This window comes from Gobio gobio (genome assembly GCF_949357685.1).
Source record: "Gobio gobio genome assembly, chromosome: 21".
Lineage (NCBI taxonomy): Eukaryota > Metazoa > Chordata > Actinopteri > Cypriniformes > Gobionidae > Gobio > Gobio gobio.
In genome coordinates this window covers 32,517,307-32,545,186 of record NC_137117.1, presented here as the reverse complement: position 1 = coordinate 32,545,186, position 27,880 = coordinate 32,517,307, and the positions used below count along the sequence as shown (strand labels likewise).

The following is a 27,880-nucleotide window of genomic DNA, read 5'->3' as shown; positions in this document are numbered from 1 at the left end:
AAAGCTCTTTACATACAGAAGGGGGAATCTCCTCAACCTCCACCAATGTGCAGTATCCCCCTGGATGATGTGACGGCAGCCATATTGTGCCAGAAAGCCCACCACACACCAGCTGATTGGTGGAGAGGAGACCGAGTGATGAGTCAATATATACTGAGCCAATCAGTATATATATGGGGATTATTAGGAGGCCATGATGGACAGAGGCCAATAGGCAAATTTGACCAGGATGCCGGGGTTAAACCCCTACTCTTTTTCTGATGGACATCCTGTTTTTTTTTTTTTTTAATCTCCAGCATACATCTGAACAGGACTCCGGTTTTACATCTAATCCGAAGGACGGTGCTTGTTACAGTAGTGTCCCATCTCTATAATGGGGCGTTAGGACCCACAGACCATAAATCCTATAAATAACCTAGGGAATGTTCTAGGAAGATTCTCTTTAAGTTGCAAAATAAGAACTAACAGAGAACAATCCTAGAAGATTCTTATTTGGTTCCCAAAAAATAACCAACTTGGAACCAAACGTTTGGGGAACGTTCTGTGTTTGCTGGGCAGGACACAAACACATTCATATAGAAAAGTGCAGCGTGAACTTTCTTTAAAACTCTTCTTCTTTTTTTTTGAGAATAAAAACACAGATGGGTTTGGAACTTGAGGGTGAGAAAATTATGACAGAATTTACATTTTTTGAGCTTTAAGGCATTAAATCACACTAATGAAGTGACAGTTCACACAATTTAAGTTGTTAGATGTTTCCTTTTTTATCTATCCTGTCATGCAGGCTTCACGCAGACAATGGCTGTTAATTTTCACTATTAGCTGTCAGATGTGGTCTGTTGTCAGTTGATTTGTCATCTTTGCCTAAACTTCATTCAGCACAAGTGCTGATAACAACATGAGAACACAAAGCAAAACATCTGCAGTCTCTGCGCTAGCTTTTTAAGCAATTTAGATCAAGCAAATATGAAAAAAAGGTCATTGTTGTTTTAACAGTTAATTTCTTTTAATGCCAGACCAGAATATAATCACATAATTGAAAATGTTTTGATTGTTCAGCTTTTTGCTTAACGATTTCTTATCAGCACTTGTGTTGAATGAGCCATGACAGGCACCCTCTTTATGGTGTGAATGTTTGCTTTGCCCAACCTTGCCTTTATTATGAATCGTTCCAATAGACATCATCATAACTATGCAGAACACATCATAACTATGAAGATCCAGAGCGGTGTTGTGACTTCAATATCGTTCATTTACAAGGTGAACTGTCAAAATGGCCTGTCAGAGAATCACATAAACCTAATAGGTTGAGATAAATGCTGTTTACCCACACATGCCTTTAAACAGTGCCCTTTACCTCCCCTTTAATTAGGTGCTGAAAAAATAACGAGATGTTAATGAATAGCGTTGTTGTTCCTCATAGCCTATGCCTAACAGATAGTCTTTAATTATTACGCACTCTTCCATCTTCCTTTTCCTCCAGCAAAAACAGCCAGCTGTCATGTAATACGCTGAAGATTTACCTCCCAATCTTCAGGAGTTTGATAAGGCAGCCTCTCACAACACTTTTTCTGCCATTTGACCCTGTGCTGGGAAATATATTAACACTGCTATATCTACACCGGGGGGATCAGGCAAGTGCTGATGCTTTAGAAATGCAGGCCTGATAAGAAGCAGTGCATTGCTGACATGAGCTCCCACAGCGGGTTACAAACTTCCAGCTTAACAATGTCCAGCTGGCTTAAAGGAACACTATGTAACTTTACACTATGTGTGATCTGTAAACAAAACTGCAGAGAAGCGTCGGCCCACATCCAAGTGTGACGTCAGAAGCCACGCCCATGTCAAAATACGTCACATTCTCATTAGCGTGAATTTTTTCCCCAAACCAGTGCTGTGTTCGAAATCGCCCTCTATACCCTCATTCCCTATTCCCTACATTACTCCACTAATATAGTCCACTGGAAGGATTGAATGAAAACGAGTGAGTGAATTCAGACACTGAGTGTGCCGCTTTTGCATAGTTTGTGCTTGCCATTTAATAAGAAATGTAGCAAACTGGCAGCTCCAGTAGTAATGAAAATATTTAGTTGAACTCTGCCATGGAAACTAGCATGTATAAACCGCAATGAAACAATTTAATAATCAATTAAAAAGGAATTTGTTCCTGTATGATATTACAGGTTTGGAAAATGGATGGATGATTGATTCAGCTGCGGACGGCATCTTCTGGCAAGAGGCGTTAATTCATTCAGCATGTGACTCTCACAGTGCATTATGGGTGTTATTTAGCCATTGTGCACATAGGCCCTGTCCCAAATGGCACCCTAAACCCTTACGGTCTTCCTCTGAGTCCGCACTTTCACGGCGTAATGCCGCTTTGACTGCCGGGAAGAAGTCCGCTGCGTAACCCGCACCAGTGCGGGCTCGGCAGAAGTGCGCATCGAGGGCGCATATCGACCTCAAAGGGGGCGCTCGTGAGCACCCTTCTGAGACCTAAAATGGCAAATGGGACACCCTACGGTCTCGTGGACTTAACGGACACGCGCACGCAGCGGCCATTGTAAGTCCACAAGACCGAAAGTGCACATGAAGTGTGCCATTAGGGACAGGGCCATAGATATATGTATAAATATCTGTGGTTGAGCGTAGATCAGTTGTACACTCGTTATTGCAGTGCATTGTGGGATTGAATGAGTGCACTCAATGGCCCTGTCCCAAATGGCACCCTAAACCCTCACAGTCTTCCTCTGAGTCCGCACTTTCACGACGTAATGCCGCTTTGACTGCCGGGAAGAAGTCCGCTGCGTAGCTCGCACCAGTGTGGGCTTGGCAGTAGTACGCATCGAGGGCGCATATCGACCTCAAAGGGGGCGCTCGCGAGCACCCTTCTGAGACCTAAAATGAGAAATGGCACACCCTGCAGTCTCGTGGACTTAACGGACACGCGCACGCAGTGGCCATTGTAAGTACACAAGACCGAAAGTGCACATGAAGGGTGCCATTTGGGACAGGGCCTATAAAATCCATATGGAAACTCCGCCCCTGCAGCCCATTCGTAAAATTTGATTGGTCATGTCAATCACAGTACAGATTGCCTACACCAAACACTGATCCCTAAACCTACACGTCACTGTAAATCTGACCAATAAAAAAATGCAGGGCGGGATGTCTTGAGAATTTTTTTCGGGGGAAAAATTGCACTTCCTCATTTACTTTAAACAGGAAGAAGAAGCATTGAAAAGACTTAACCCTCTCACCTAATTCGTTTTCATTTACTTCTGATATTTCTCTTTATGACAGATGTCATAAATGGTATTAATCAACTGGAAGAAGAAAAAAAAACTCTAAATACACAAAAACTTTTTGTCTTCATATATATATTTCATATTCGAAAGTTTTGGGTCAGTAAGATTTTATTTTAAGAACATTTATTGAGTAGGGACACAAAGACATTTATAAGGTTACAAACGATTTATATTTCAAATAAATGCTGTTCTTTTGTGCTTTCTATTCCTCAATGAATCCTGAAAAGAATAATTGTAGTTTCCGTATTAAGCAGCACAACTGTTTTCACCATTGACAATAATAAGAAATGAGCACCAAATCAACATTAGAATGCTTTCGGATGGATCATGAAGACAACAGTTAAACCAATTCACAAATATTACTGTTTTTACTGTATCTTTGATCAAATAAATGCAGACTTTGTGAGTATAAGAGAATTCTTGGGAGATTTTATTTTAAGAAAGTAATAATTGTATTTAGCAAAAGGACACATTTATAACATTTTAAAAGATTTCTATTTCAAGATAATGTATTCTGTTTTCTTTAATCGAGCGCTCATCCACGCGCGCACGCGCACACTGCTCTGCTCGTTTAGTGTTTACGGTAGCTCGCGCCTAGTAGCCTACTGAGTGAAACTGGTAGTTTATTCACTCATTTCATCAGCGTGGAAACTGGGAAGACAGCACTTTCCTTGTGTCGGAGTCGTTCCCGTACGTCACGTCAATATTATGGGTTTTGATTTAGAGCGTTTTGAGGGTCTCGTGGACCCGGAGTTAATCTGTAAACTGTGTGGGAAAGTTTTAGAGGATCCTCTCAGCACTCCGTGCGGACATGTCTTCTGCGCCGCGTGCGCGCTACAGTGGCTCTCCAAAGTCAGCAGCTGCCCTGTCCTATGCCAAAAGATCACCACCAAAGAGCTGAACCACGTCCTGCCCCTAAAAAAAATCATTCTCAAGCTGGACATCAAATGCGACCACCGTGAACGAGGCTGCAACCGGGTGATGAAGCTCCAGCATCTTTCAGAGCACGCGGAGATGTGCGACTTCTCTCCGGTCAGATGCGGGAACGAAGGATGCGACGCGGTGCTCAACCTGAAGGACGTGGCTTCACACATGCGGGAGAGATGCGAGCACAGGGCGGTGGAGGTCTGTAAGAATGGATGTGGACTGGTGCTGGCCCTCAAGGAGAGGTCGGACGACCACAACTGTCTCCAAGCACTTAAGACACACAGCGGTCTCCTCCAAACCAAAGTGCTGAGTTTGGAGAAAGAGCTGAAGCGTCAGTCCCTGAGCTTCAGTAAGATAGAGCGATGTCTCCTCTCCAAACTCTCCGCGCTCCACTGCGAGCTGCACATCACAGCACTCACATTTCAGAAGAAAATCACCGAGTACAAGAGCAGGATTGACGCGCTGTCGAACACATGGATGCCTCTCGACAAGGTCAGTATATCGTGGAGTGAACAACACCGTGTTTAAATTTGTAAGTCAAATCAAAGTGAAAACCTGCTGTGAAGTTCATTACCTTTTCGCTTTTAATTGAATCACGGATCAAGCTGAGACTTTGAATACTAATACAAAAATAAAAAGAAGACTAATAAAAACGAGTGTATGAAACTTGTGTGACAAGTTAAGTGGATGAAACAAAGATATTGTCATAACATGATGTGAACATTTCGACAGTGAGGCAAGTGCAGATTAATTTTTGGAAACTGATGACAAGGCCTATTAATGTTTTGAGGAAAACAAAGGAACGATTCTTTTGAAATATGGAATATCATCTAAAATAAAAAGCTTTCTTTTGATTTACAGCATGTAATGTAGACTAGTTAAAGGCTTTCATATAATTTCTGAAAACAAATGTATTTCCAAACTTTCTGAAGGCTGATAGAAATTGCAGTTAAAGGTTCACCTCAAAACAAAAATTATCCCATAATTTACTCCTAAAATGACTTTCTTCTTTCAGCTGAACACAATCTGAGTTATATTAAATCATATCCTGGCTCTTCTTAATGGCATTGAATAGAGCCCGAGTTTTTGAAGCTCCAAAAGTGCATCCATCCATCATAAAAGTTATCCTTTATGGGTTAATAAAGACCTTCTGAAGCAATGTGATGGGTTTTTATAAGAAAATATCCATATTTAAAACTTTATAAACTATAATCACTGGTTCTCGGCAACGGCCGTACACAACTTCACAAGATACAAGTTGCATGCGTTTTGTGAAATAGAATAGCATTTGTAGAATAGCATTTATTCTATTCTATCTATTCATATGGATATTTTTCTTACAAAAACCCCATTGCTTTGCATCAGAAGGCATTTATTAACACATTGGAGTCGTATGGATTACTTTTATGATGGATGGATGTGCTTTTTGGAGTTTCGAAAACTCTGGCACTATCCACTCCCATTACAAAGCTGGGAAGAGCCAGGATATTATTTAATATAACTTTGACTGTGTTCGTCTGAAAGTAGAAATTCATAAACACCTATGGGATGGCTTGAGGGTGATCTGAATTATGGGATCATTTTCATTTTTGGGTAAACTATTCATTTAATATGTTGTATAAAGTTATTACTTATTTGTTATATTATTAACACATTAGCCTCAAGCAGATGTATTGCATTCACTCATTCATGTTTTCAGGTAGTATGAGATGGCATATTGGGGCCTGTATATCTTATAACTCATAACAGCATATTTCATGAAGTTTTATAATATTAGCATACCAAAATCTGCATACCAACATAATTAAATCGATGGTACAATTGCAAGCCACATGATGAATCAGTTCATCGTCATTGGCCTGCTCATTAGGGTTAGTTCACCCAAAAATGAAATTTCTTCCATTAATGACTCACCCCAATGTTGTTCCACACCCGTAAGACCTCTGTTCATCCTCGGAACACAGTTTAAGATATTTTAGATTTAGTCCGAGGGCTTTCAGTCCTTCCGGTTTAGTTTGAATCCGCGTTCACAATGCCACAGTGACGCTGCTGACGTAAGATGCTGTGACGTGTTATCTGGTTATCTTTGGCGATTAGGGCATCCGGGACATGCACACTTACGCACCATTTGAATTTTTTTTTAGTAATACAAACAATGTAGAACAGCTTGTTTACAGCGTGCGTCTCCCTCAGACTACAAACGAAGCTCTGTCGCACCAGATAACACGTCACAGCGTCTTACGTCAGCAGCGTCACTGTGGCGGCGTGAACGCGGATTCAAACAAAACCGGAAGAGAAGACAATGCTTAATAAAGTCTTAGTTTTTGTTATTTTTGGACCAAAATGTATTGTCGACGCTTCAAAAGAGTCTAACTAACCAAATGATGTCACATATGGACTACTTTGATGATGTTTTCATTACCTTTCTGGACGTGGACAGCAAAGTGTGCTTACACTTACATTCAAAGGACTGAAAGCCCTCGGACTAAATCTAAAATATCTTAAACTGTGTTCCGAGGATGAACGGAGGTCTTATCGGTGTGGAACAACATTGGGGTGAGTCATTAATGGAAGAAATTTCATTTTTGGGTTAACTAACCCTTTAAGGCAGGGCGCATTATCTTTCTGAAAGAAGCCACAGCCACCAGGGAATACCGTTTCCATGAAAGGGTGTACATGGTCTGCAACAATGCTTAGGTAGGGGGTACATGTCAGGGTAACATCCACATGGATGGCAGGACCCAAGGTTTCCCAGCAGAACATTGCCCAAAGCATCACACTGCCTCCGCCGGCTTGCCTTCTTCCCATAGTGCATCCTGGTGCCATGTGTTCCCCAGGTAAGCGACGCTCACACCTGGCCATCCACATGATGTAAAAGAAAACGTGATTCATTAGACCAGGCCACCTTCTTCCATTGCTCCGTGGTCCAGTTCTGATGCTCACATGCCCACTGTTGGCACTTTTGTCGATAGACAGGGGTCAGCATGGACACCCTGACTGGTCTGCGGCTATGCAGCCCCATACGCAACAAACTGCTTTAAACAGCATTAACTTCTTGAGCATTTTGAGCTACAGTAGCTCGTCTGTTTGATCAGACCACATGGGCCAGCCTTCACTCCCAACGTGCATCAATGACCCTGTGGCCGGTTCACCACTGTTCCTTCCTTAGACCACTTTTGATAGAGACTGACCACTGCAGACCGGGAACACCCCACAAGAGCTGCAGTTTTGGAGATGCTCTGACCCAGTCGTCTAGCCATCACAATTTGGCGCTTGTCAAACTCGCTCAAATCCTTACGCTTGCCCATTTTTTCTGTTTCTAACACATCAACTTTGAGGACAAAATGTTCACTTGCTGCCTAATATATCCCACCCACTAACAGGTGCCGTGATGAAGAAATAATCAGTGTTATTCATGTCACCGCATTGTCTGTTCATTTTCATGTCAGTTAAAGCATTCACGCTTGAATGATCTAGATCTGAACAAGAGAAACAAAACTTGAACGTCTTCATTCTGTATTTAGATGCTTTCGCATCTCTCATTTTGCCAAGAAATCTGAGTGGATAGTCTTTGAAACCAACAAACTTGAGACATAAGTCTAATTGAGTTGACAGGAGGCATGTCTTGTGGACTTCAGGGACATAATGCGTTAACAAAAGAGTGTGTTCTTGTTCTCTCGGCTCCTGTGGTTGAGTCAGACTCTAATCAAGAGCTCGTGATGTTTGTCTCACTCATTGTGACAGATTTCCGCCTGCAGCTGCTGTTTCAGCTGGGGATGCCACTGCTAGGAATGTTTGATAGACAACTCACTTAAGTTCAGATATTTTAAGGCCATCTTAAGTCTGTCATTCTTGAAAAGTCACAGGCCTTGCCTTGATTTTCACTCGGGCACATCTACTTCATGACAGCTGATCAAACACAGCTGTCGAGACGTTTTGATGTCTGTCATAAAGCAGTATTACAAATATGGATTTAACTTAATCGTTTTTTTTACCATTCTACTTAACAAGTTGCTGCAATTAAATAAACATTTCCACACCTGCTGCTAAAACAAATCTCCTACCAACCATAAAATACCAGATATTTGTATTTTTTGTCCTGATCTGAAGGAAAAAGATGTTGTTTAATTCCTCTGTAATTTCTTCTGCACACTTCCCTGTGTTGTGAGTGTGGTGTACACCTGGCTAAGTGTTGATCAATTATCTTTAGACATTTATAGTACCGTAACTGTGATTTTGCCAGGTGTCTCTGAGGGTGTGATCTGTCTTCACTGCTTGATATATGAAAATACCCTGAATCTCATGTGGCTTTGCCGTTTCATTGGGTAACTAATGGAGAGAGTCCCGCTTTTTAGGGGAGAGATGGTTAGTATAGTCAGTGAAGCTGTGTTGAAACCTGCTGGAGCAGTCTGTTTCTGAAATATTTATTTTCTCCTTTCTGTCCTATCCCTCTATCCCAGGGAGAAGATACAAGGAGCCTCAAAGTCACCCTCCACAGAACATCGGGATCTCTTGGATTCAGTATCATCGGAGGAAGATCGTGTGAGGTGTGTAAGCTTACTGTGCAAAGAACCATGTATAATGTCGTTTTTAGTGATCATTTTCTTTATTCTGTGGAACATAAAAGCAGAAATCTAGCAAATGTCCAATCTGCTTTTATCCATACAATGTAAATGAATGGGGCCCAGGGGCTATCAAGCATAAAAAAAGAAAATTCTAAAATGTACATTACGTATATATACTATATATACCATTTTTTGCAGTCATTTCTAACTCAACCAACCCGTTGTAAGAAAGAAAAACAAAATCAGCCACTAAGCCACATGTAAAAAGATAATTGCAGATTGCACTATTTGAGCTCCACACATTTCTCTCGAGTACACTGTGTGAAATGCGAGCGTGGGAGCCATTAAATTCTCACATAGATTGTGTCCAAGTGGAGAGGAGAGAGCAAGCTGTGGGTTTGGCTTTCACTCATATCACTCTCTCTTCTCTAATCTAGTGGCGAATCACCACAGTCTGTTTACCACCTGTTCACTCTTAATGGACAGTCATAGTTAACCTTTTTTCCATGCAAGTTTATCTTTGCTGTACATACATTAATGCATAGAGAGCGTGCCCTTGAGTCAGGCTCATGCTCCATTCTGAATTTAATTGAATGACTTTACATTTTAATTTAATTCCCAGAATTTATGGAGCCAAACAAGGGGCATACAAGATAAAAACAGAAAAGTCCTTGAACATTTTTTGTTGCACTAATTAAAGTCTTCTGTTACATTTAGTTAAATTATTAAAAAAATTCAAGGTCCAATTAAACAAATGTTTTGTTTTGCTTTGCTTCGCTTCGAAGGCCAATATTTGAATCCTCCCCCTATAATTCTGTTATTTCTGCTGTAGTTATGTAATAATGTCAAATCGGCTTGTTTTCGAACTTCTTTATTAACAGAAACTGAGTATTAATATATTAAATGAATGAACCACAATTCATTTTGTGATTCCAGGAGTTTCAAGAAGTTAAAAAAAGCTTTTTTTTATTTTTTATTGTTAGTTATTTATTTAAAAGTTATTGACAGTTTTTTTTTTTTTTACCATTAATAGTTTAGTCAAGAACTAGGTTTTATTAAATATATTTATCATTTTTAAATTGAAATACTTTTAAGTTATTCTATGGCAATTTTTTGAGCCCCCCTAGTGGGTCCCTGCCACTGATTGAGAACCACTATCGTAAAGGAAAGAATATCTACAATACACTGATTTCTTGAATTGACATGCAAATTGAATTGAAGCTATTGAAAAAAAATACTTAGTGTAACTTTGCAGATTGTTACTCAACCCGCTTTGTATTGATACGGTGTCGGTAGTATATGTAAATGAACAATGTTTACTTTTGACTGCTCCAGCTCTTTTGAAAAAACTCCAGATTGTACTTCTGCATTTTTGTATCCTCGGATACAAATCGATTCAGTCGTTGTATCGGATCAGTAGTTTGTATCAGTCAGATCGTCAGAGCGTTATTAACAGAACAGTTATTGTAAGGGTAGGTTTATCACTGAAAATTGTATCGTTCTATGTCTACTCTTTTAACAGCATTATATTCAACATCTTTCTTACCTGTACATGATGGCGTTTTGCTTTGGGCGGAACTGACAGAACGCCAGTTTCTTTCAGTTTTTCCCCTTCGTTTGGCCTAAAACACTGTTTGTGGTCATCCAGTTTGAAATGTTGACTACAAACACAGAGGTTTTTCCGATTTTCCATTGTGCCGTTCTCTCCGTATTGACGATTCTTTCAATGCGCTGGATCCTTCACTGAAACTGAAAATAACTTACTCCCACTAAACTTTTAATTTTTCAATTCTTGAACGCAGGAACAATAAGAGTTTGCTAAGAATTATTCCCTACTAAAGCAAGGCAGTATTTAGTCTCAGCCTCAGACGTCACGCCTATGGACCGTTGGCTGAACGGCTGATGCATATGGCATTTTAAAGTTGTCATCTGATTGGTTGAATTCTACAGGATATCCTCGAGACGTGTGCGTTCTTTAGCTGTCCGCCTGGAAACTGCTGAAAAAATGCTGTGATGCCAAACCCCCTTGTTGAAGAAGAACGCCCTTGTGACAATGAGCTCCTACCATGATCAATTAAATGCTGGATTTTCAAAAGTTCGCAGCTCCATTATTGCAGTAAACTTGCACAACGTTCTTGAATTAATAATTTATAGGTGCACGCTGGTCTGTTATTGCGGCGACATTGACTTATATCAATATTATAGCACCCCCTAGTGGGGGTGGCCTTTGACAGCAACATGCCCAGTGCATTATTGGTGTTGTTTTCTAGCTATTTGGCAAAAGGGAAGACTACAGCTTTTTTCTGTTTTCTCTAGTCATGTAGCACAGATTTCAAAAATGTTTTCACCTTTTTACTATAGGGAGCTACGTTTTATTGAAAGCCATTTTTCCAGCGATGAAGTACACCTTTAGCTTGTCTAATTTTCATTTGCTTCTATCTAAGGAACTGGAGGAGCATGAAGATTTCAGTGATGGGATCTACATATCCAAGATAGTGGAAAACGGAGCAGCTGACAAGGCCGGACTGCATGTTCATGACAGGATCATTGAGGTTTGTCAGTGATGGGGATGAGTTTTTATGGGTGCAAAATGTACTTTTTAAATTTCAGAAAGCTCAGGACATTTGCACAGTTTGTGAAGTTTTTTCTTAGACAGGATGAAGGCCAACATGCTGGATGCAATCAAACTCAAAAGGGTCACTAAGACAACCACTAGACAGATGAAAGCCAAAAGAGATAGACATCATACCGCTAGTCTGAGCTCCTCGACTGGTGCCAATGTTTTCACAGTCTGTCTGTTAGATTTGTCAGATCTAGTCAGACTAACAATGTTGGCGCCACTGTAGGTTGATTTCACACTGGGCAGATTCCTTTAAAAAGGGTGTTAGTCTGTTCATCCAGCAGTACTGTTTCAGTTATTCATATTTAACAGGAACAAAATGTTTCATCTAACAAAAGAGAACATTGCCTATAAGGGCATGTAACAATGGCAACACAACATCAAGATTTAGTAGCTTGTAAATATCAACAAAGGAGCAAAAACAACAACATCTTGTCATTGAATGTCTAAGAAAAGCCCCGGTTTTTATCGAGTGGCCTCTTATATGAGCAGAGCAGAGCATGATGATTTCTTTCTTGACTCGCTTTGTCTCATGTGGGCTCTTTGCTGTCTGTCTGACGTGATGAACATAACAATGCCGGCTGAGCCTTTTGAAATCTGTGCATCACACACTAGAGTTGTTCCCCAAAGAATGCATGATACAACTGCTCGTTTCAAAGAGGAAGTCAGCCATGGAGCTTTTGTGGTCTCAGAGCTCCGCTTTATAAACTGAGATGGTACAGTTGGTTCTGATTTGTCGTTTCAAATCTGTATGCTGTGTTTCTCAAAAAATACAAAAGCGAAATGATCAATTATGATAATAAAATTTAAAAAATAACCTGCAATACAGCATAGAAGTCTTCACGAGATTGGATTTTGACTTGAATTTAGTTCATACAAAGCTATTGTACGGTGCATTGAATACTTGGAATATACAGCTCACAAAGTTAAATGGACTGCTTTTAGGGTTCTTTTATGGTGCTTTTACATGAACATAATGAATATTAGACTACCTCACTCGGCACTGTGTATACTGTTGTCAGCATTGTCATATTCCCTAACATACAAAAATTCTAATTAGATTTATAATTTATTATTTTATATGATAATTTTACACAAATGTTTTATGTTATTTTAATATTTTAAATGTATAATTTTATTTATATTTAATACTGCATTTAATATATATATATGTCTGTCTGTCTGTCTGTCTGTCTGTCTGTCTGTCTGTCTGTCTGTCTATCTATCTATCTATCTATCTATCTATCTATATATATATCTCTATATATATATATATATATATATCTCTGTATATATATATATATATATATATATATATATATATATATATATATATATATATATATATATATATATATATATATATATATATATATATATATTTTAGCCCCAGTCCAGCCCTGGTTATGCCTGATTGGTATATATATATCTATTTTAGCCCCAGTCCAGCCCTGGTTATGCCTGATTGGTATATATATATCTATTTTAGCCCCAGTCCAGCCCTGGTTATGCCTGATTGGTATATATATATCTATTTTAGCCCCAGTCCAGCCCTGGTTATGCCTGATTGGTATATATATATCTATTTTAGCCCCAGTCCAGCCCTGGTTATGCCTGATTGGTATATATATATACCATTCAGGCATAACCAGGGCTGGACTGGGGCTAAAATTCGGCCCTGGCAAATCCAGCCCATCCGGCCCATGAGTTCCTCTTGAATGTTTTAACTGGGGTTAGGGCCTTAAATTGGAGTAAATAAATAAATCTAGGACAGGGACAACTAATGATGGATATTATCGAATTTACTGCAAATGCAGATAACAAACGTAATATTGCACTTTTGTCACACAGAAATGCACTTGACAGTAAACCACTGATTTTGATCTAGGATACATTAAAGTGAATTTACTGCTTTTAAAATCATTTACTCACTCTCAAGTTGTTCCAAACCTGTATGACTTTCTCTCATCCGTGAAACATAAAAGAAGATATTTTGAAGAATGTTGTCAACCAAACCATAGGCTATACCATTGAATAGCCTATTGTATGGACAAAAAAAGACTCAAATGATTTTCTTTTATGTTACACAGACAGAAATTCATTGAGGTTTGGAATGACATTAGGGTGAGTAAACGTTCACATGTTTTGGGTGAACTACCCCTTTAAAAACAATAAAAAATGTTGGAATTTATGTAACACACTGATATGATATCTATCTTTCATGAGGTTCTCATTGAAATAACATTTTGTTAAATTTCATTAGATCTATTAAAAAGTTCATAAAACATTTACAGAGAAAAAAGCTTTGTCATTAAAGGGATAGTTCACCCAAAAATGAAAATTGTGTCATCATTTACTCACCCTCAAGTTGTTCCAAACCTGTATGAGTTTCTTTGTTCTGCTGAACACAAAAGAAGATATTTTGAAGAATGTTTGTAACAAAGCAGAGAGAGCAACCATTGACTACCATAGTATTTTTTTTCCTACTATGGTAGTCAATAGTTGCTCTATCTGCTTGGTTACAAACATTCTTCAAAATATCTTCTTTTGTGTTCAGCAGAACAAAGAAACTCATACAGGTTTGGAACAACTTGAGGGTGAGTAAATGATGACATCTTTTTCATTTTTGGGTGAACTATCCCTTTAATGCATGGGATCCAGGCTTTAAAGCTGTTTTGTTGAATTATAATTTAATTACACTACACTCTAAAAAAAAAAAAAAAAAGGTTCTTTATGGCACCAAAAATGGTTCTTGGCTCGTAATGATAGGGGAACCTTTTTTAGTGCTATATAGCACCAATTTTGGTGCTTCATGTGGTTCTTCAGCGGTTCTTCAGAGGTTCTATATAGCACCTTAGTCAAAGAACCTCTGAAGAACCGCTGAAGAACAACTGAAGAACCAAAATTGGTGCTATATAGCACTAAAAAAGGTTCCCCTCTGATTATGAGCCAAGAACCATTTTTGGTGCCATATAGAACCTTTTTTTTTTTTTGAGTGTAATGACATTTTAACTAAGTTTAACTGTAGGTCAGTTTCATTTAACTGTATGGGCATGGTAGTCACAGGTAAAATCATGCTCCTCATAATCATAGGTATATGGTTTCGAAAATAAATAAATAATAAACTATTGAATTTGGTTGTGCTAGAGCAGTGGTTCTCAACCTTTTTTGGGCCAGCGCCCCCTATCCATTATCCAGGTCCCTTAACGCAATATCAGCTAAATTGGGCCACTTTTTGGTAAATCGCTTGGGACAATAATACAATACCATATATGCCTTTTCCATGTGTTTTTATGATTATTAATCACTGTTTTTGATAATGTTGTGTTGAAATTATGTAAAAAATATATAATTATTTAAGCCCTACAGTTCTTAAAGCCGCACTAGGTAACTTTTGCTCTCGGGCTCCCCCTACAGTTGTGAAACAGTATTGTCCTCTACTACTGTCGTAAACGGTCACTCTACATCAGGGGATGCATCGCACGTGCATTTGTTGACATGACAACTATGATAGCCCTGAACTCTGCAGGAGTTCACATGCAGGTGTTCTGCTTGCGTCGCGTGTGAAATGTCTTCATCCCAGGTACAGTGGCATATGTTTCAGCATGTCATATGAATACAATTTCATGGGTTTTATTTTTTTCAAACGCCAAATGATCGCGATGCTCACGTTTACAAGCCAGCGTCATTATAGTAGCCTAGTCTATTGGTTCCCGTTTTACAGAATCTATATGATACTTCAATTCAATGTTTGAGTGGTAGGTAATAACCATATATCGTCAATATTATAATATCAAGCTACCATAGATGAATCTGCAAATTCGAAAAATCGATTTGCATTAAAGCTTGAGGAAAGACAAATAAACCAATATCACAGACATGTTAGGTATCCTAAAATATGATTTTGTATTTATTACGTATTTTCTTGCAAGAATGTAGCCCCTCCTCCTCCAGCTCACGTCAATGAGCAAACGCTGGCCCAATGTTGATCCTCGTCCTGCCTTTAATCCGATCACTTTCTCGTTTTCTCTTTTTGCTTTCCTCAGACAAAACCTTTGCTTTCTTATTTTTCTGTGCTGCTTCGGCCATGACTATAACATTCGGCAAACAAATGATTTGCGAGCGATTTTTTCACGCACGTCCGAATTTAAGGAAGTGGGGATGGTGGTGGAAGTGACGTACATGCCGTAAAGCAGTCTAATTTTGTAGTTCTTTTTGTTCTCGGGTTACTACCCGAAACCCGAAGTTTAAAAGTACGATTAAAAACGATACAGACCCCGTCAGGCTATGGCAGACGTGTCATTCAACCTATTGTAAGTCGATGTATCATCACAAGAGTTTTGAAAATATATTATGAAGGTTGAAAAGTTACCTAGTGCTGCTTTAAAACATCAGCTGTGCCAACTTTTTTTGCATAAGCAGTTTCAGGTAAAATGGGCCGCTGTTTCAGGTAAAATGGGCCGCTGTTTCAGGTAAAATGGGCCGCTGTTTCAGGTAAAATGGGCCGCTGTTTCAGGTAAAATGGGCCGCTGTTTCAGGTAAAATGGGCCGCTGTTTCAGGTAAAATGGGACACTATTTCAGGTAAAATGGGCCGCTGTTTCAGGTAAAATGGGCCGCTGTTTCAGGTAAAATGGGACACTATTTCAGGTAAAATGGGCCGCTGTTTCAGGTAAAATGGGACACTATTTCAGGTAAAATGGGCCGCTGTTTCAGGTAAAATGGGACACTATTTCAGGTAAAATGGGCCGCTGTTTCAGGTAAAATGGGCCACTATTTCAGGTAAAATGGGCCACTATTTCAGGTAAAATGGGCCGCTGTTTCAGGTAAAATGGGCCGCTGTTTCAGGTAAAATGGGCCACTATTTCAGGTAAAATGGGCCGCTGTTTCAGGTAAAATGGGCCGCTGTTTCAGGTAAAATGGGACACTATTTCAGGTAAAATGGGCCGCTGTTTCAGGTAAAATGGGCCGCTGTTTCAGGTAAAATGGGCCGCTGTTTCAGGTAAAATGGGCCGCTGTTTCAGGTAAAATGGGACACTATTTCAGGTAAAATGGGCCGCTGTTTCAGGTAAAATGGGCCGCTGTTTCAGGTAAAATGGGCCGCTGTTTCAGGTAAAATGGGCCGCTGTTTCAGGTAAAATGGGACACTATTTCAGGTAAAATGGGCCGCTGTTTCAGGTAAAATGGGCCGCTGTTTCAGGTAACTTTATTTAGTTTTTTTATATATATATATATATATATATATATATATATATATATATATATATATATATATATATATATATATATATATATATATATTGGTTTTATGTGTTTTGACTACTTTTTGTATGTTGTAAAATTAGATAACGAAGATAGGCTGTATTAGAAAATTTTTTAAATAGGGCCTCATTGATTAATTTTGCCTGGGGCCCCCAATCAATGTTGGTTCGCCTCTGGTTGCGATAGTCGGTGTTACACCGGTTACATCACTTTTCCACCGTCGTTTTGATTTTGTATAACCTAGTAATAAAAATAGTTCAGTTAGAGAACAGAAGTTACAATTAAAAACTGAACTGAGCACAGACCAGCAGCAGGAGATTTCATTTATCACAAGAGTGAGGAACTGACTATATGAATGCAGAAGATTAAAGCTAAATGTAAATGCTCCCATTTAAGCGAGCTTGTCATTGTATTGTTCTGTTTTTGTGTTTTTCATTAATAATAATATTGAACACACCTTTCAAGCAATTCGCTCCCAAATTGGCTCTAATTCTAAAGTGAAAGTATAATGTGCACAGCCGCACAGGGATTTATAACGGTGTGCGTTATGAATGCAGCCTTCATTCTTCGCAAAATGTGGATACAAATGCTCACAGGAAACAAAAACCTTGCAAAAGTTATATACGACCCTCCAAATCCTGGCCAAATCACAGAGATGGCGATTCGCATAGGACTAATATTATCAAAGGGTGTGTTCGGCGGAATATGGTAGGTCATTCGCGGGGTAATTTTATAAATTACAGACATGGCCGATTCGCACTGGATTAAGATCACAAACAACCTCCGCAATTATTACAAATGGCTAGAGGTCACCAGGCAATAAATCCCGTGCGAATAGGGCTTTTAAGAAAACATTTTGGCATTAGGCATTGCATTGATTAATGCCTAAAAATGTAAAAGTTTTACCTTTATACAAATAAAATTCATCACCGGAGTGAATATGAACATGATTTATTGTGGTTCTTAAGTCAATACTTTTTTAATGGCTTGTCAACTTCCCATTCCTCCGCTGCGTGATTCCAGTAAGCGCTGGATTCTAGCCACCACCGGATTGAGCGCTTTAGTCATTGTAAAATAAACGATATAGTTTACGTCGCATTAAACAGGCAGATTTTATAATGTGGTAGGCATTATTTTGCAAGTAATTAGCATACATGTTTAATTTTGTCTTGCCTGGATCTTTGCATAGGATCTTTGGTATAAACTTGTGAACGCCCCCCAGGAACACCTGAACGCCCCCCTTTCAAGAATCTTGCTTCCAACGCCCCCCGTTGTGCTCTGAACGCCCCCCGTTGAGAAACACTATGCTAGAGTGACAAGTTTGTAGTGGTGTGTATAGAGATTGCTAATGTGTCGTCATCATGACGTATTCCCAGTGGTAAACGCAAAGCATTTTGGGAATCCGCGGCACAACGGGCGCCGGTCGCCAGACTTCTTTGCATGGAGGGAAGAAAGCAGTGTTCAAGATGCCGTCTACCTGCTGTGTTATAAACTGCAATAGGCGATCTCACGATAGAAGTGGCATAAAGCTTAAGAACGGGATATACAAATATAAGTTAACACTTTGCAGTTTGAATGATGTCCTGTATGAACAAAATGACGGAGTATATTTTTAGTGTCCACTGTTCGATTGCGCCCGCTCCCCCCTCTCTCAGGCCGGCTACACACTGCAAGCGTGTGCAAGCGTGGCGTTTTCTGTATCTGCACACCAGAAGCGTGTCTGACGCGGCGATGCTGCTGCTAGGTGACGAAGTGGAAGGCCTATACTTCATGTTAAACGCTTCCAACACGCGTGCGTGTCGCGTGAAAGATAGGCGTCTGTTCTATTTCCAGCATGCACGCGTTTTCCGCGTCTCACGCAGGCAGTGTGCACGCTCTAACCTGTTAACATGGGAGCCGAAATAAAAACGGACACGCCACCCTTGCAGTGTGTAGCCGCCCTCACTCACACACACACACACACACACACACACACACACACACACACACACACACACACACACACACACACACAGGTTTGTTCAATTCGGACAGCATGCAGATAGATGAGAGAGAGCGAGGAGTGTGGTGCTTAAAACAGTAGCATAACTTTGAACGGACGACAGTTTTCTGCCCCACTTTTACAATCTCCAGGTCCTAGACCCATCCATCTGTAAAAAAGACTGAAGCGACTTGAATTCTGAAAACTTTGCGTGTGTGTGTGTGTACGCACTAACAACACTTAATATCATGTATTTGTATATATATGGGTGCTGGAAGTTGGGCAACAGTTTGACGTCCCTTGACCAGTCGCTCAGCTCGTAAGGATCCAGTCATTTGATTCCCTTTTTCTCATCAGATCTCGTCTTTGCATTAGGATTTAGTTTTAGGCAATATGGTCCGACAATGTTTTCTTTAGCCCGCTGCATTTTGTTGGATTATATTCTGTTTTTCTCTCTAATGTTTAATTATTTTCATGCCAGAACACTAGCCTGCTATGCCAGGCCATGTAAACGGGCCAAACGTACCCATAATTCTTTGCATTCTGATGACGTTGCCGCCCATTTGGTCACATGTCTTAGCGATCTCTATTGCTGTTTTCCAATTTACCTCGTGATGTATTTACATGGTCGCGGCTGTTTTCAGCTGATTCACCACAGAACCTTTAATGTTCCCATATCACACGATTGTATAAAACAACATTCGGAGTCAAAGTGCCGGTTCATCACTTCATAGAGCAGCAGAAACGCAGCGCACGTTCGTCGGCGGCAGCGCTGTTGCGCGGATATTCGCCTTTTGCAGTTTCATGCGCCCAAATTTTTAAACATCGCCTAATATGGACACAGTCTATGGAGGAGGGAAGGTCTCTCTCGCTTTGGCCTGTCAATTCAGAAGACAAACCAATGGGCCGCTGTCCCTGCATGATGGGCCAGTCCGTGGCAAAAAATTAAATAAATAAATAACCTTGTATCGGCCCCAAAGTGCGCTGGCCCACCGGGAAAATGCCCGGTATGCCAGATTACCAGTCCAGCCCTGGGCATAACATTATGACTAATATTGTAATATTAGTAATATTGTGTTGGTCCCCATTTTGCTGCCAAAACAGCCCTGACCCGTCGAGGCACGGACTCCACTAGACCCCTGAAGGTGTGCTGTGGTATCTGGCACCAAGATATTAGCAGCAGAACCTTTAAGTCCTGTAAGTTGCGAGGTGGGGCCTCCATGGATCGGACTTGTTTGTTCAGTTGTTCACATCCCACAGATGCTCGATTGGATTGAGATCTGGGGCATTTGGAGGCCAGGTCAACACCACAAACTCGTTGTTGTGCTCCTCAAACCATTCATGAACCATTTTTGCTTTGTGGCAGGGCACATTATCCTTCTGAAAGAGGCCACAGCCACCAGGGAATACCGTTTCCATGAAAGGGTGTAGATTGGTCTGCAACAATGCTTAGGTATTTACTTCACCTGGTCATAATGTTATGCCTGATTGGTGTATATAAAATGTTTCGCACATATAAATTGTCTTTTTTTTTTTTTTTTTAGCCATAAATTCTTAAACACTTGACTGAAAATTATGCAAAACATTACTGTTTTTTTTTTGTTGTGATTTTCAACTCATTCTTCTTGACAAAATCTCAGTGCTCAGATAATTTTACCTAGCTGACAATTTAAGAAAAAACTCAAACTGTCACAGAAAATGTTGCTGTCGCAGAAAACCAAATGTTTATGTTTGCAAAGTATAAAAATGCATGTATATTCAAAAATCTTGATTTTTGATTTTGATTCTTGGTTTACTGTTTGGGTCTTAGTTTTTAGATGAGTGGTATAGCAGGAAAATCTGCATGCTGCAGTGACATTTAGATGTGCCTGTGGATGGATTACCTTAAGGCTTTCCTGCATCTGCTTAAAGACATACCCAGGTGATTCACATACTGTAAGCATGTTTGTGACATCCTGTAAATCTGGATAAACAAACTATTGGAATGTTAATATTTACGGGCAGGACAGCTGAAAGCATGTTATATTCCTCCCTCAGGTTGTGGGGTTACGAAAGCATTCCTCCACTCATACTTTCATTAAGCACACCAATGTGTGGTGAAAACTATTGCGGTGAGCCAATTCAGAGGTTAAGACCACCAGCTTGGGAGGTCAGTCTCAGCAGGATAGCAATGATATTTTAGCCTTCGATGTTTATAAAAGGTGCTTTGAACTCGCATTTCACGTTAGGGGGTCTGTTGCATCCTACAGGAAACTAAGTTAGAAGGAGGCGATCTGGAGAAATAGGAAATATGTTTGGACGGAAATTCTCTCTAGAACTTGATTTTTTTTTAAAAATTTCTCTTAGGAAAATAATAATTCTCAGGCTTGTCTTTGAACCTGACAGACCTTAAAATGTGAAAGAGGTTCTCAAGAAAATCTCTCCTGTGCCTGTATATTTTCAGAAAACTCATGATCCATCAGAGAAAGCCTGTGGTACCAAAAGGACACTGTCTTTGAGACTAGGATATGTCCTTGTTATGTGATTGCCTAATGTTCATGTATGACCTGGGTGCTTTATTTTAAGGTCTATCTCATTTGAGAAACCGTGTTAATGAGACAGAAGTCTTTGATCTCGGTGTGCCGTGTTTATGCGAGTTAAACCCTGACACCACCTTCCTCGACTTCAGATTTCCAACTGCTGCTTAGAATAATCACAACACGTGGTGAATTAGATTAAAGATACAGGGAAAAACATCAGAAAGGATCACGGAAAGATTAGAGGAGTGAGGAAACAGGGCTCTGACAATGGTCACTGTGTTGAATGGAAGCTCAGTGAATGAAGTTAATGCAAACTGTGTTGGGCCTTAGGAATGAAAGCTGTGCTTTTGTATAGACTATTATGTTACATAATTGCAGTTGCAAATATTTTGCATGAGGGGTTTTCGACTTTTGACACATAGTTCATTCTTTTTATTTTGACAAAACAATTGTATTTAGTCAGTACACTCTATATGGTTCTATATGGCACTAAAATTGGTTCTTGGCTGGTAATCATAGGGGAACCTTTTTAAGTGCTGTATAGCACCAATTTTGGTGCTTCAGTGGTTCTTCAGCGGTTCTTCACCGGTTCTTTTGCTAAGGTCCTATATAGCACCACTGACTAAGGTGCTATATAGCACCACTACCATATACAGAACATGTTAAGATATGGTGCTATGTAGCACCAAAAGTGGTTCCTCTATGATTACGACGAAGAACCACTTTTAGTGCCATATAGAAATTTTTTTTTTTAGAGTGTATCATACTGCTATCATTCATTTAAGTCCATTTTACTCATATTGAAATTCATTCATATATACACTATATTGCCAAAAGTATTGGGACACCCCTCTAAATCATTGAATTCAGGTGTTCCAATCATTTCCATGGCCACAGGTGTAAAAAATCAAGCACTAGGCATGCAGACGCTTCTACAAACATTTGTAAAAGAATGGGTCGCTCTCAGGAGCTCAGTGAATTCAAGCGTGGTACCGTGATAGGTTGCCACCTGAGCAATAAGTCCTTTCGTGAAATTTCCTCACTACTAAATATTCCACAGTCAACTGTGTTACGGCCCGCTCGTGACCGCAACAAAGATGGGACAACCACAACATTGAATTAATATAATAAATGGAATTTATTACAAAATCTAGGGGTTTACAAAGTGCAAAAATGCCGACAACGATAGATCTCGAAGCGAGGCAACCAGAGGTCAGCCGGAGATGATATCAACTCTCCGTGCCCCCTCCATTGCAAGAAACCGCGACATATATCTCCGCCTCCTAATTGGAGTCAGGTGTCCTGCATCTCTGCGGCCACCTACAAAACAAGAAAAACAAAACCAACAAATACCAAGAAAAGAGAAACACACCCATACCCATAACACCTCCCCTCTTAAGAGAGGGGATTCCTACAAAGGACCTCTAAAACAAACGTGAGAAAAAGATTATTAATTAATTCCATAAGGTTACGAAAAACAAAAACATAACTACTTAACCCAAAATCATTATAAACCACAGCAAACCCAGTATGGTCCTTCTTAATCTGAACCCCCTCTGCAACTTGAACCAGCAACTCTCGGCGCCTAGGAAAAGCCACGGTCACAATGAGAGAAGACAGAAAAAAGAAACAAAACAACTCGATTGGCCGCAAAGATTTTCACACGGGGCACGAGATAACGGTACGGTAACGGTAACGAATACAGAAACGGTACAATCCATCTGACTTCCCCACCAGTAAGCAAGGTGATGCCCAGCTTGAAACGATAAAAACGCCGGCGTATTGGTTTCGCATCACCAACATCTATATCGTGCTCTATCAAATGAGTGTGTGAAGGTGAATCTGAAAACAATGTAGGAAACTCAGAAATCAAAGACAACAATTCAGCTCTCTGGTGCAGGGACAAATGCTGTACAAAACCCTCCAAGTTATTAAGCGTTTCAGAGTTTTTAAGCTGGGGCTGCAGCATGCAATCCTCAGGTACTTTAACATCCTCAACAACTTCCACAGACGAAGCTACAGCCACCGCTACAGGAGCCTTCTCTAACACCAACAAACGAGAATAAAAGGGTTTTAACAAGTTAACATGGCACAACTGTGTGTGTCTTTTCCGCTCAGGTGTCGAGATCAAGTAATTCTGGTCACAAACCTGACGTACCACCGTATATTGACCTGAAAACTTGGCACAGAAAGGAGAAGCAGAAAGAGGCAACAGGGCCAACACCTGATCACCTGGACAAAACACACGAGTCTCTGTGCGTCGATCAAACAAACGCTTCATCTTCTTTTGTTTGTTTAACAAGTTGTCTTTAGCCATTTGACCAGCTAAGAGTAAACCTTGTCTAAAGCCGTCAACATATTGTAACAAGCTCTGAGGTAGATCAGGCCCCTGTTTTAGTCCATCATGAAGAACAGCCAAAGGTCCACGCACTTTATGACCAAAGACCAACTCATTTGGTCTAAAGCCTAGACTATCCTGAACCACCTCCCGAGCTGCCAACAACAACCAGGACAAACCATCCTCCCAGTCACGCTTTAATTCCACGCAGTAGGCCCGAAGCAAGGACTTCAATGTCTGATGGAAGTGTTCCAGAGCTCCCTGGCTCTGTGGATGGTAAGCACTAGAATGGTTGCACTTCACACCAAGCTGCCGCAAAACTTCCTGAAACATATGAAAAGTAAAATTGGATCCCTGGTCGCTTTGAACAACCCTAGGAATCCCAAACACAGAAATAAATTGTGTCAATGCTTTAACAATTGAACGAGTAGTGATTGAACGAAGAGGATAGGCAGCGGGGTATCTAGTACTCTGGCACATTACTGTAAGCAGATAAGCATTACCTGATTTAGAAGGGGGTAATGGACCCACACAGTCTACAATCAGATGCTGAAATGGTGGTTCAATTGCTGGTATTGGATACAGCAGTGCTGGTTTTAGACCCTGGTTCAGCTTTCCTGTAAGCTGACAGGTTTCACAAGTTTTAATATACTTCCTCACATCTCTTTTTATACGAGGCCAATAAAAGTAACGCAACAGATGATTATAAGTTTTGTTAACTCCAAAATGACCCGCAACGTCGCCATGTGCAGTACGTAAAACAGTATCTTGAAGAGACATTGGTACAACCACCTGAATACAGGCCTCACCCAAGGGTACTTCACTACCAGATAGCCATTTCCTTAACAGGATCTCGTCCTCAATGAAACAGCCACTTGCTGCACTCGCTACCTCTTCTGCGGACAACGTGGTGGAAAACATTTCCTTCAAGGTGGAATCCTCCTGTTGCGCCACCACCAAATCCTGCTGAGAAACAGAAGGAAACAGATACGAAAGACCAGGAATCGTTCTCGTTTTTTCACAATCAGACTTAAACTCAAGACTCTGAATTTCAGACACATTTTTACTCATTGCCCGAGTAACAACACAAGTCACAAACACTTCAGAAAACTGTTGATCAACATCAGCTTGTGCTGGTAAGGAAGGAGAATCTGTTACAATAGGAGGAGGTGGCACATCCCTCCAGACACGCCCTCCAGCCAAATTATTACCAAGAATAACAGAAATTCCCTCCACTGGCAGAGAAGGTCTCACGCCTACAGTAACCTGACCAGTGACTAAGTCCGACTCAAGTACAGTGGTGTGTAATGGAACAGGCAGAACTTGTAACCCAATTCCCTTTATTAACACCTCATTTCCAGTACTGGAACTCTCAGAAAAAGACAAAACAGGCTCTAAAATAAAAGTCTCAGAAGCTCCAGTGTCTCTAAGAATTCTAATGGGAACTTTTTCATCACTTCCGACCAGAGACACATAGCCATCGGTAATGAAAGGAGCATAGTTCAACTTTTCTTCATTACTCGACACCAAACTTTCCCGAACACAGGCTAAATCAACATCAGGAACATCAACCACTTCGATAACTGAAGACACAACAAGAACAGATTTTGGTTCAGATTTAGAACGGTTCATTTTTGCTTTAAGAGCTGGGCAATCTTTTTTCCAGTGTCCTTTATTCAGACAATAAGCACACTGATCACTGTTATCAACCGAACTTCTCTGCTTTTTCTCAAGTTTCACATTAACAGGCAAAAAAGAATGAGTCTCCATAGGAGCACTTTCCACAGAGCCATTTAAACGACGCCAATGATTTTCAACACATATTCATCAGCAAGGACCGCAGCGGCCTCTGCATTGTGAGCATTACGCTCAGACAGCCACATAAACAGCCACATTTTCCGGTAAGATGTTTTTAAACTGTTCCAACAGTAACAATTCATTGAGAGAATCAAAATCATCTGCCTGTGAAACAGAGCACCAACGATCAAACTGAATCCTTAACTCTCTTGCAAACTCTGTAAAAGACTGCTGCGTACCTTTTCGTAAAGTCCGAAACCGTTGTCTGTAAGCTTCCGGAACTAACTCATATGCCTTCAGCACCACGTCTTTTACCCTACTATAAACTTGACTGTCGCGAACACTAAGAGTCGAGTAGGCTTTTTGAGCTTTACCACAAAACACGCACTGTAAAAGTAGCGTTTTCTCACAATCTTCCCATCCCATAAGGTCTGCCAGCCGCTCAAACAGAGTAAAGAAAGTGTCTAAATCGTCCTCATCAAATTTTGGCATGAGGTTAAGGGAACGAGAAACATCAAAAGCTTTTGGAGCTGGACTAACTATTGGGGCCTGCAAATTCTCAGAGTGGCATACCAACTTGCCTTCTCTAATCAGAGAAAACCTTTGAGATTCAATATCCAACCTACGCAACTCAACTTCTTGACTTATTCGACTCTTCTCCATTTCCAAGAGCAACAATTCCTTCTGCTCTTCAAACGACAGAGAGAGAGATGTACGAACAGGAACATCCTTCTCTCCTTGATCTCCAGTAACAACTGAATCAGATACCACAAGAATACCCAAATCAATAAGAGCAGCTTTAACAACAAATCCCACTCCCTCCTTTAAACTCTTTTCCTTAGTAGTAAGGCCGATTTTATACTTTTCTGCTACTTCCAATAACTGTTTTTTAGAAAGCTTATTAAAGCTCTCCTCAGTCGGATGCTCAAACTCATCTAACAATGTAGTCATCTTAAAAAGCACAATTATCAACCTCTAGAACAACAATTCCAATATCAACTCTTTTCAAACTTCTCACATTTAGTGACTTCCCCCACTACCTACACACAACACTACCTCAACTCTAAGCTTCGTGCTTCCACCAAGAGCTAAGTGACTTTAAGCACTAATACCGTCAGTACAGACCTCTCTCGGATAAACCAGAGAGAGACTGATACAGCGGCAGTGCCCTCAGCCCAGCGTCAGCACAAAAACAACAAACTAAAATAATAAAGAGTCAACGCAAGCGTTGCTTCAGCCTAACAAGGAAAAAGTCACCAATATGAGAAGACAATCAATTTAACCTCGCTATAATCTCACACAAATTTAACGGAGACTACCAAACAACGTACATATACCACACACAAAAGTTATTATAAACAACCTTCTTACATGTACGACGACAACCAATCTCAACTGCCTTTATCAGTCAAACAAACAAATGTTACCAAATGCTACCGCACAAAACAAACGGGGGAAAAAAACTCTTATTACGTGAAGTACAAAAAATAAAGAGAAAAAATATCTATTCAACATATCATTTCTCTCTAATAGCAAAAGGAATGAACGAGCCCCCAATTTGTTACGGCCCGCTCGTGACCGCAACAAAGATGGGACAACCACAACACTGAATTAATATAATAAATGGAATTTATTACAAAATCTAGGGGTTTACAAAGTGCAAAAATGCCGACAATGATAGATCTCGAAGTGAGGCAACCAGATGCCAGCCAGCGATGATGTCAACTCTCCGTGCCCCCTCCATTGCATGAAACCGAGACATATACACTCACCTAAAGATCATGTGACACTGAAAATTCAGCTTTGCCAACACAGGCATAAATTACATTTGAAAATATACATTCACCTAAAGGATTATTAGGAACACCTGTTCAATTTCTCATTAATACAATTATCTAATCAACCAATCACATGGCAGTTGCTTCAATGTATTTAGGGGTGTGGTCCTGGTCAAGACAATCTCCTGAACTCCAAACTGAATGTCAGAATGGGAAAGAAAGGTGATTTTAAGCAATTTTGAACGTGGCATGGTTGTTGGTGCCAGACGGGCCGGTCTGAGTATTTCACAATCTGCTCAGTTACTGAGATTTTCACGCACAACCATTTCTAGTAGGGATGTCCCGATCCGATCATGTGATCGGAAATCGGGCCCGATCACGTGGTTTGAGACTCGATCGGAATCGGACGTTACCTCCCGATCAGGACTCGGATGTATATATGTACAGGGCTGGATTAACATAAGGGCTAGCTGGGGCTGAATCCCCAGGACCCGAGCACAGAGGGGGCCCATGATTGGCCGAGGAAATGATTGACAGTCGATCGGGAGAACCTAAACTTTTCCTGGAGCGCCGCTCGCCAAACCCCACCACGCCCCCACATATTAAGCGCTGTTATTTACTCGAGTGGTGCAAATGCATGGGACTGGGAACAAGCATCAAAAGCCAGGTGAAGAAATGGCGTTACCTGATTAAACCGCGAGCACATCCAACAGACTCGAAGCACGAGAGCAGCGATGATGTCGCTGCATGTCGCCAGCGCCAGAGATTTATGTCGCTTGTGGGCGTT

At 40.5% G+C, this 27,880-nt stretch overlaps 1 protein-coding gene across 1 annotated transcript in view; it reads left to right on the top strand.

Annotated features, from left to right (window-relative positions):
- Nucleotides 1–3,859: 3,859 nt before the first annotated feature.
- pdzrn3a (PDZ domain containing RING finger 3a) overlaps nt 3,860–27,880 on the top strand; it is a 51,192-nt gene continuing 27,171 nt past the window's right edge. Inside the window, exons 1-3 of the mRNA XM_079802541.1 lie at nt 3,860–4,727; nt 8,696–8,782; nt 11,245–11,352. Of these exons, the coding sequence (XP_079658667.1) occupies nt 4,017–4,727; nt 8,696–8,782; nt 11,245–11,352 (906 nt within the window). The 5' untranslated portion in view covers nt 3,860–4,016. The remainder of the gene's footprint in view (nt 4,728–8,695; nt 8,783–11,244; nt 11,353–27,880) is intronic.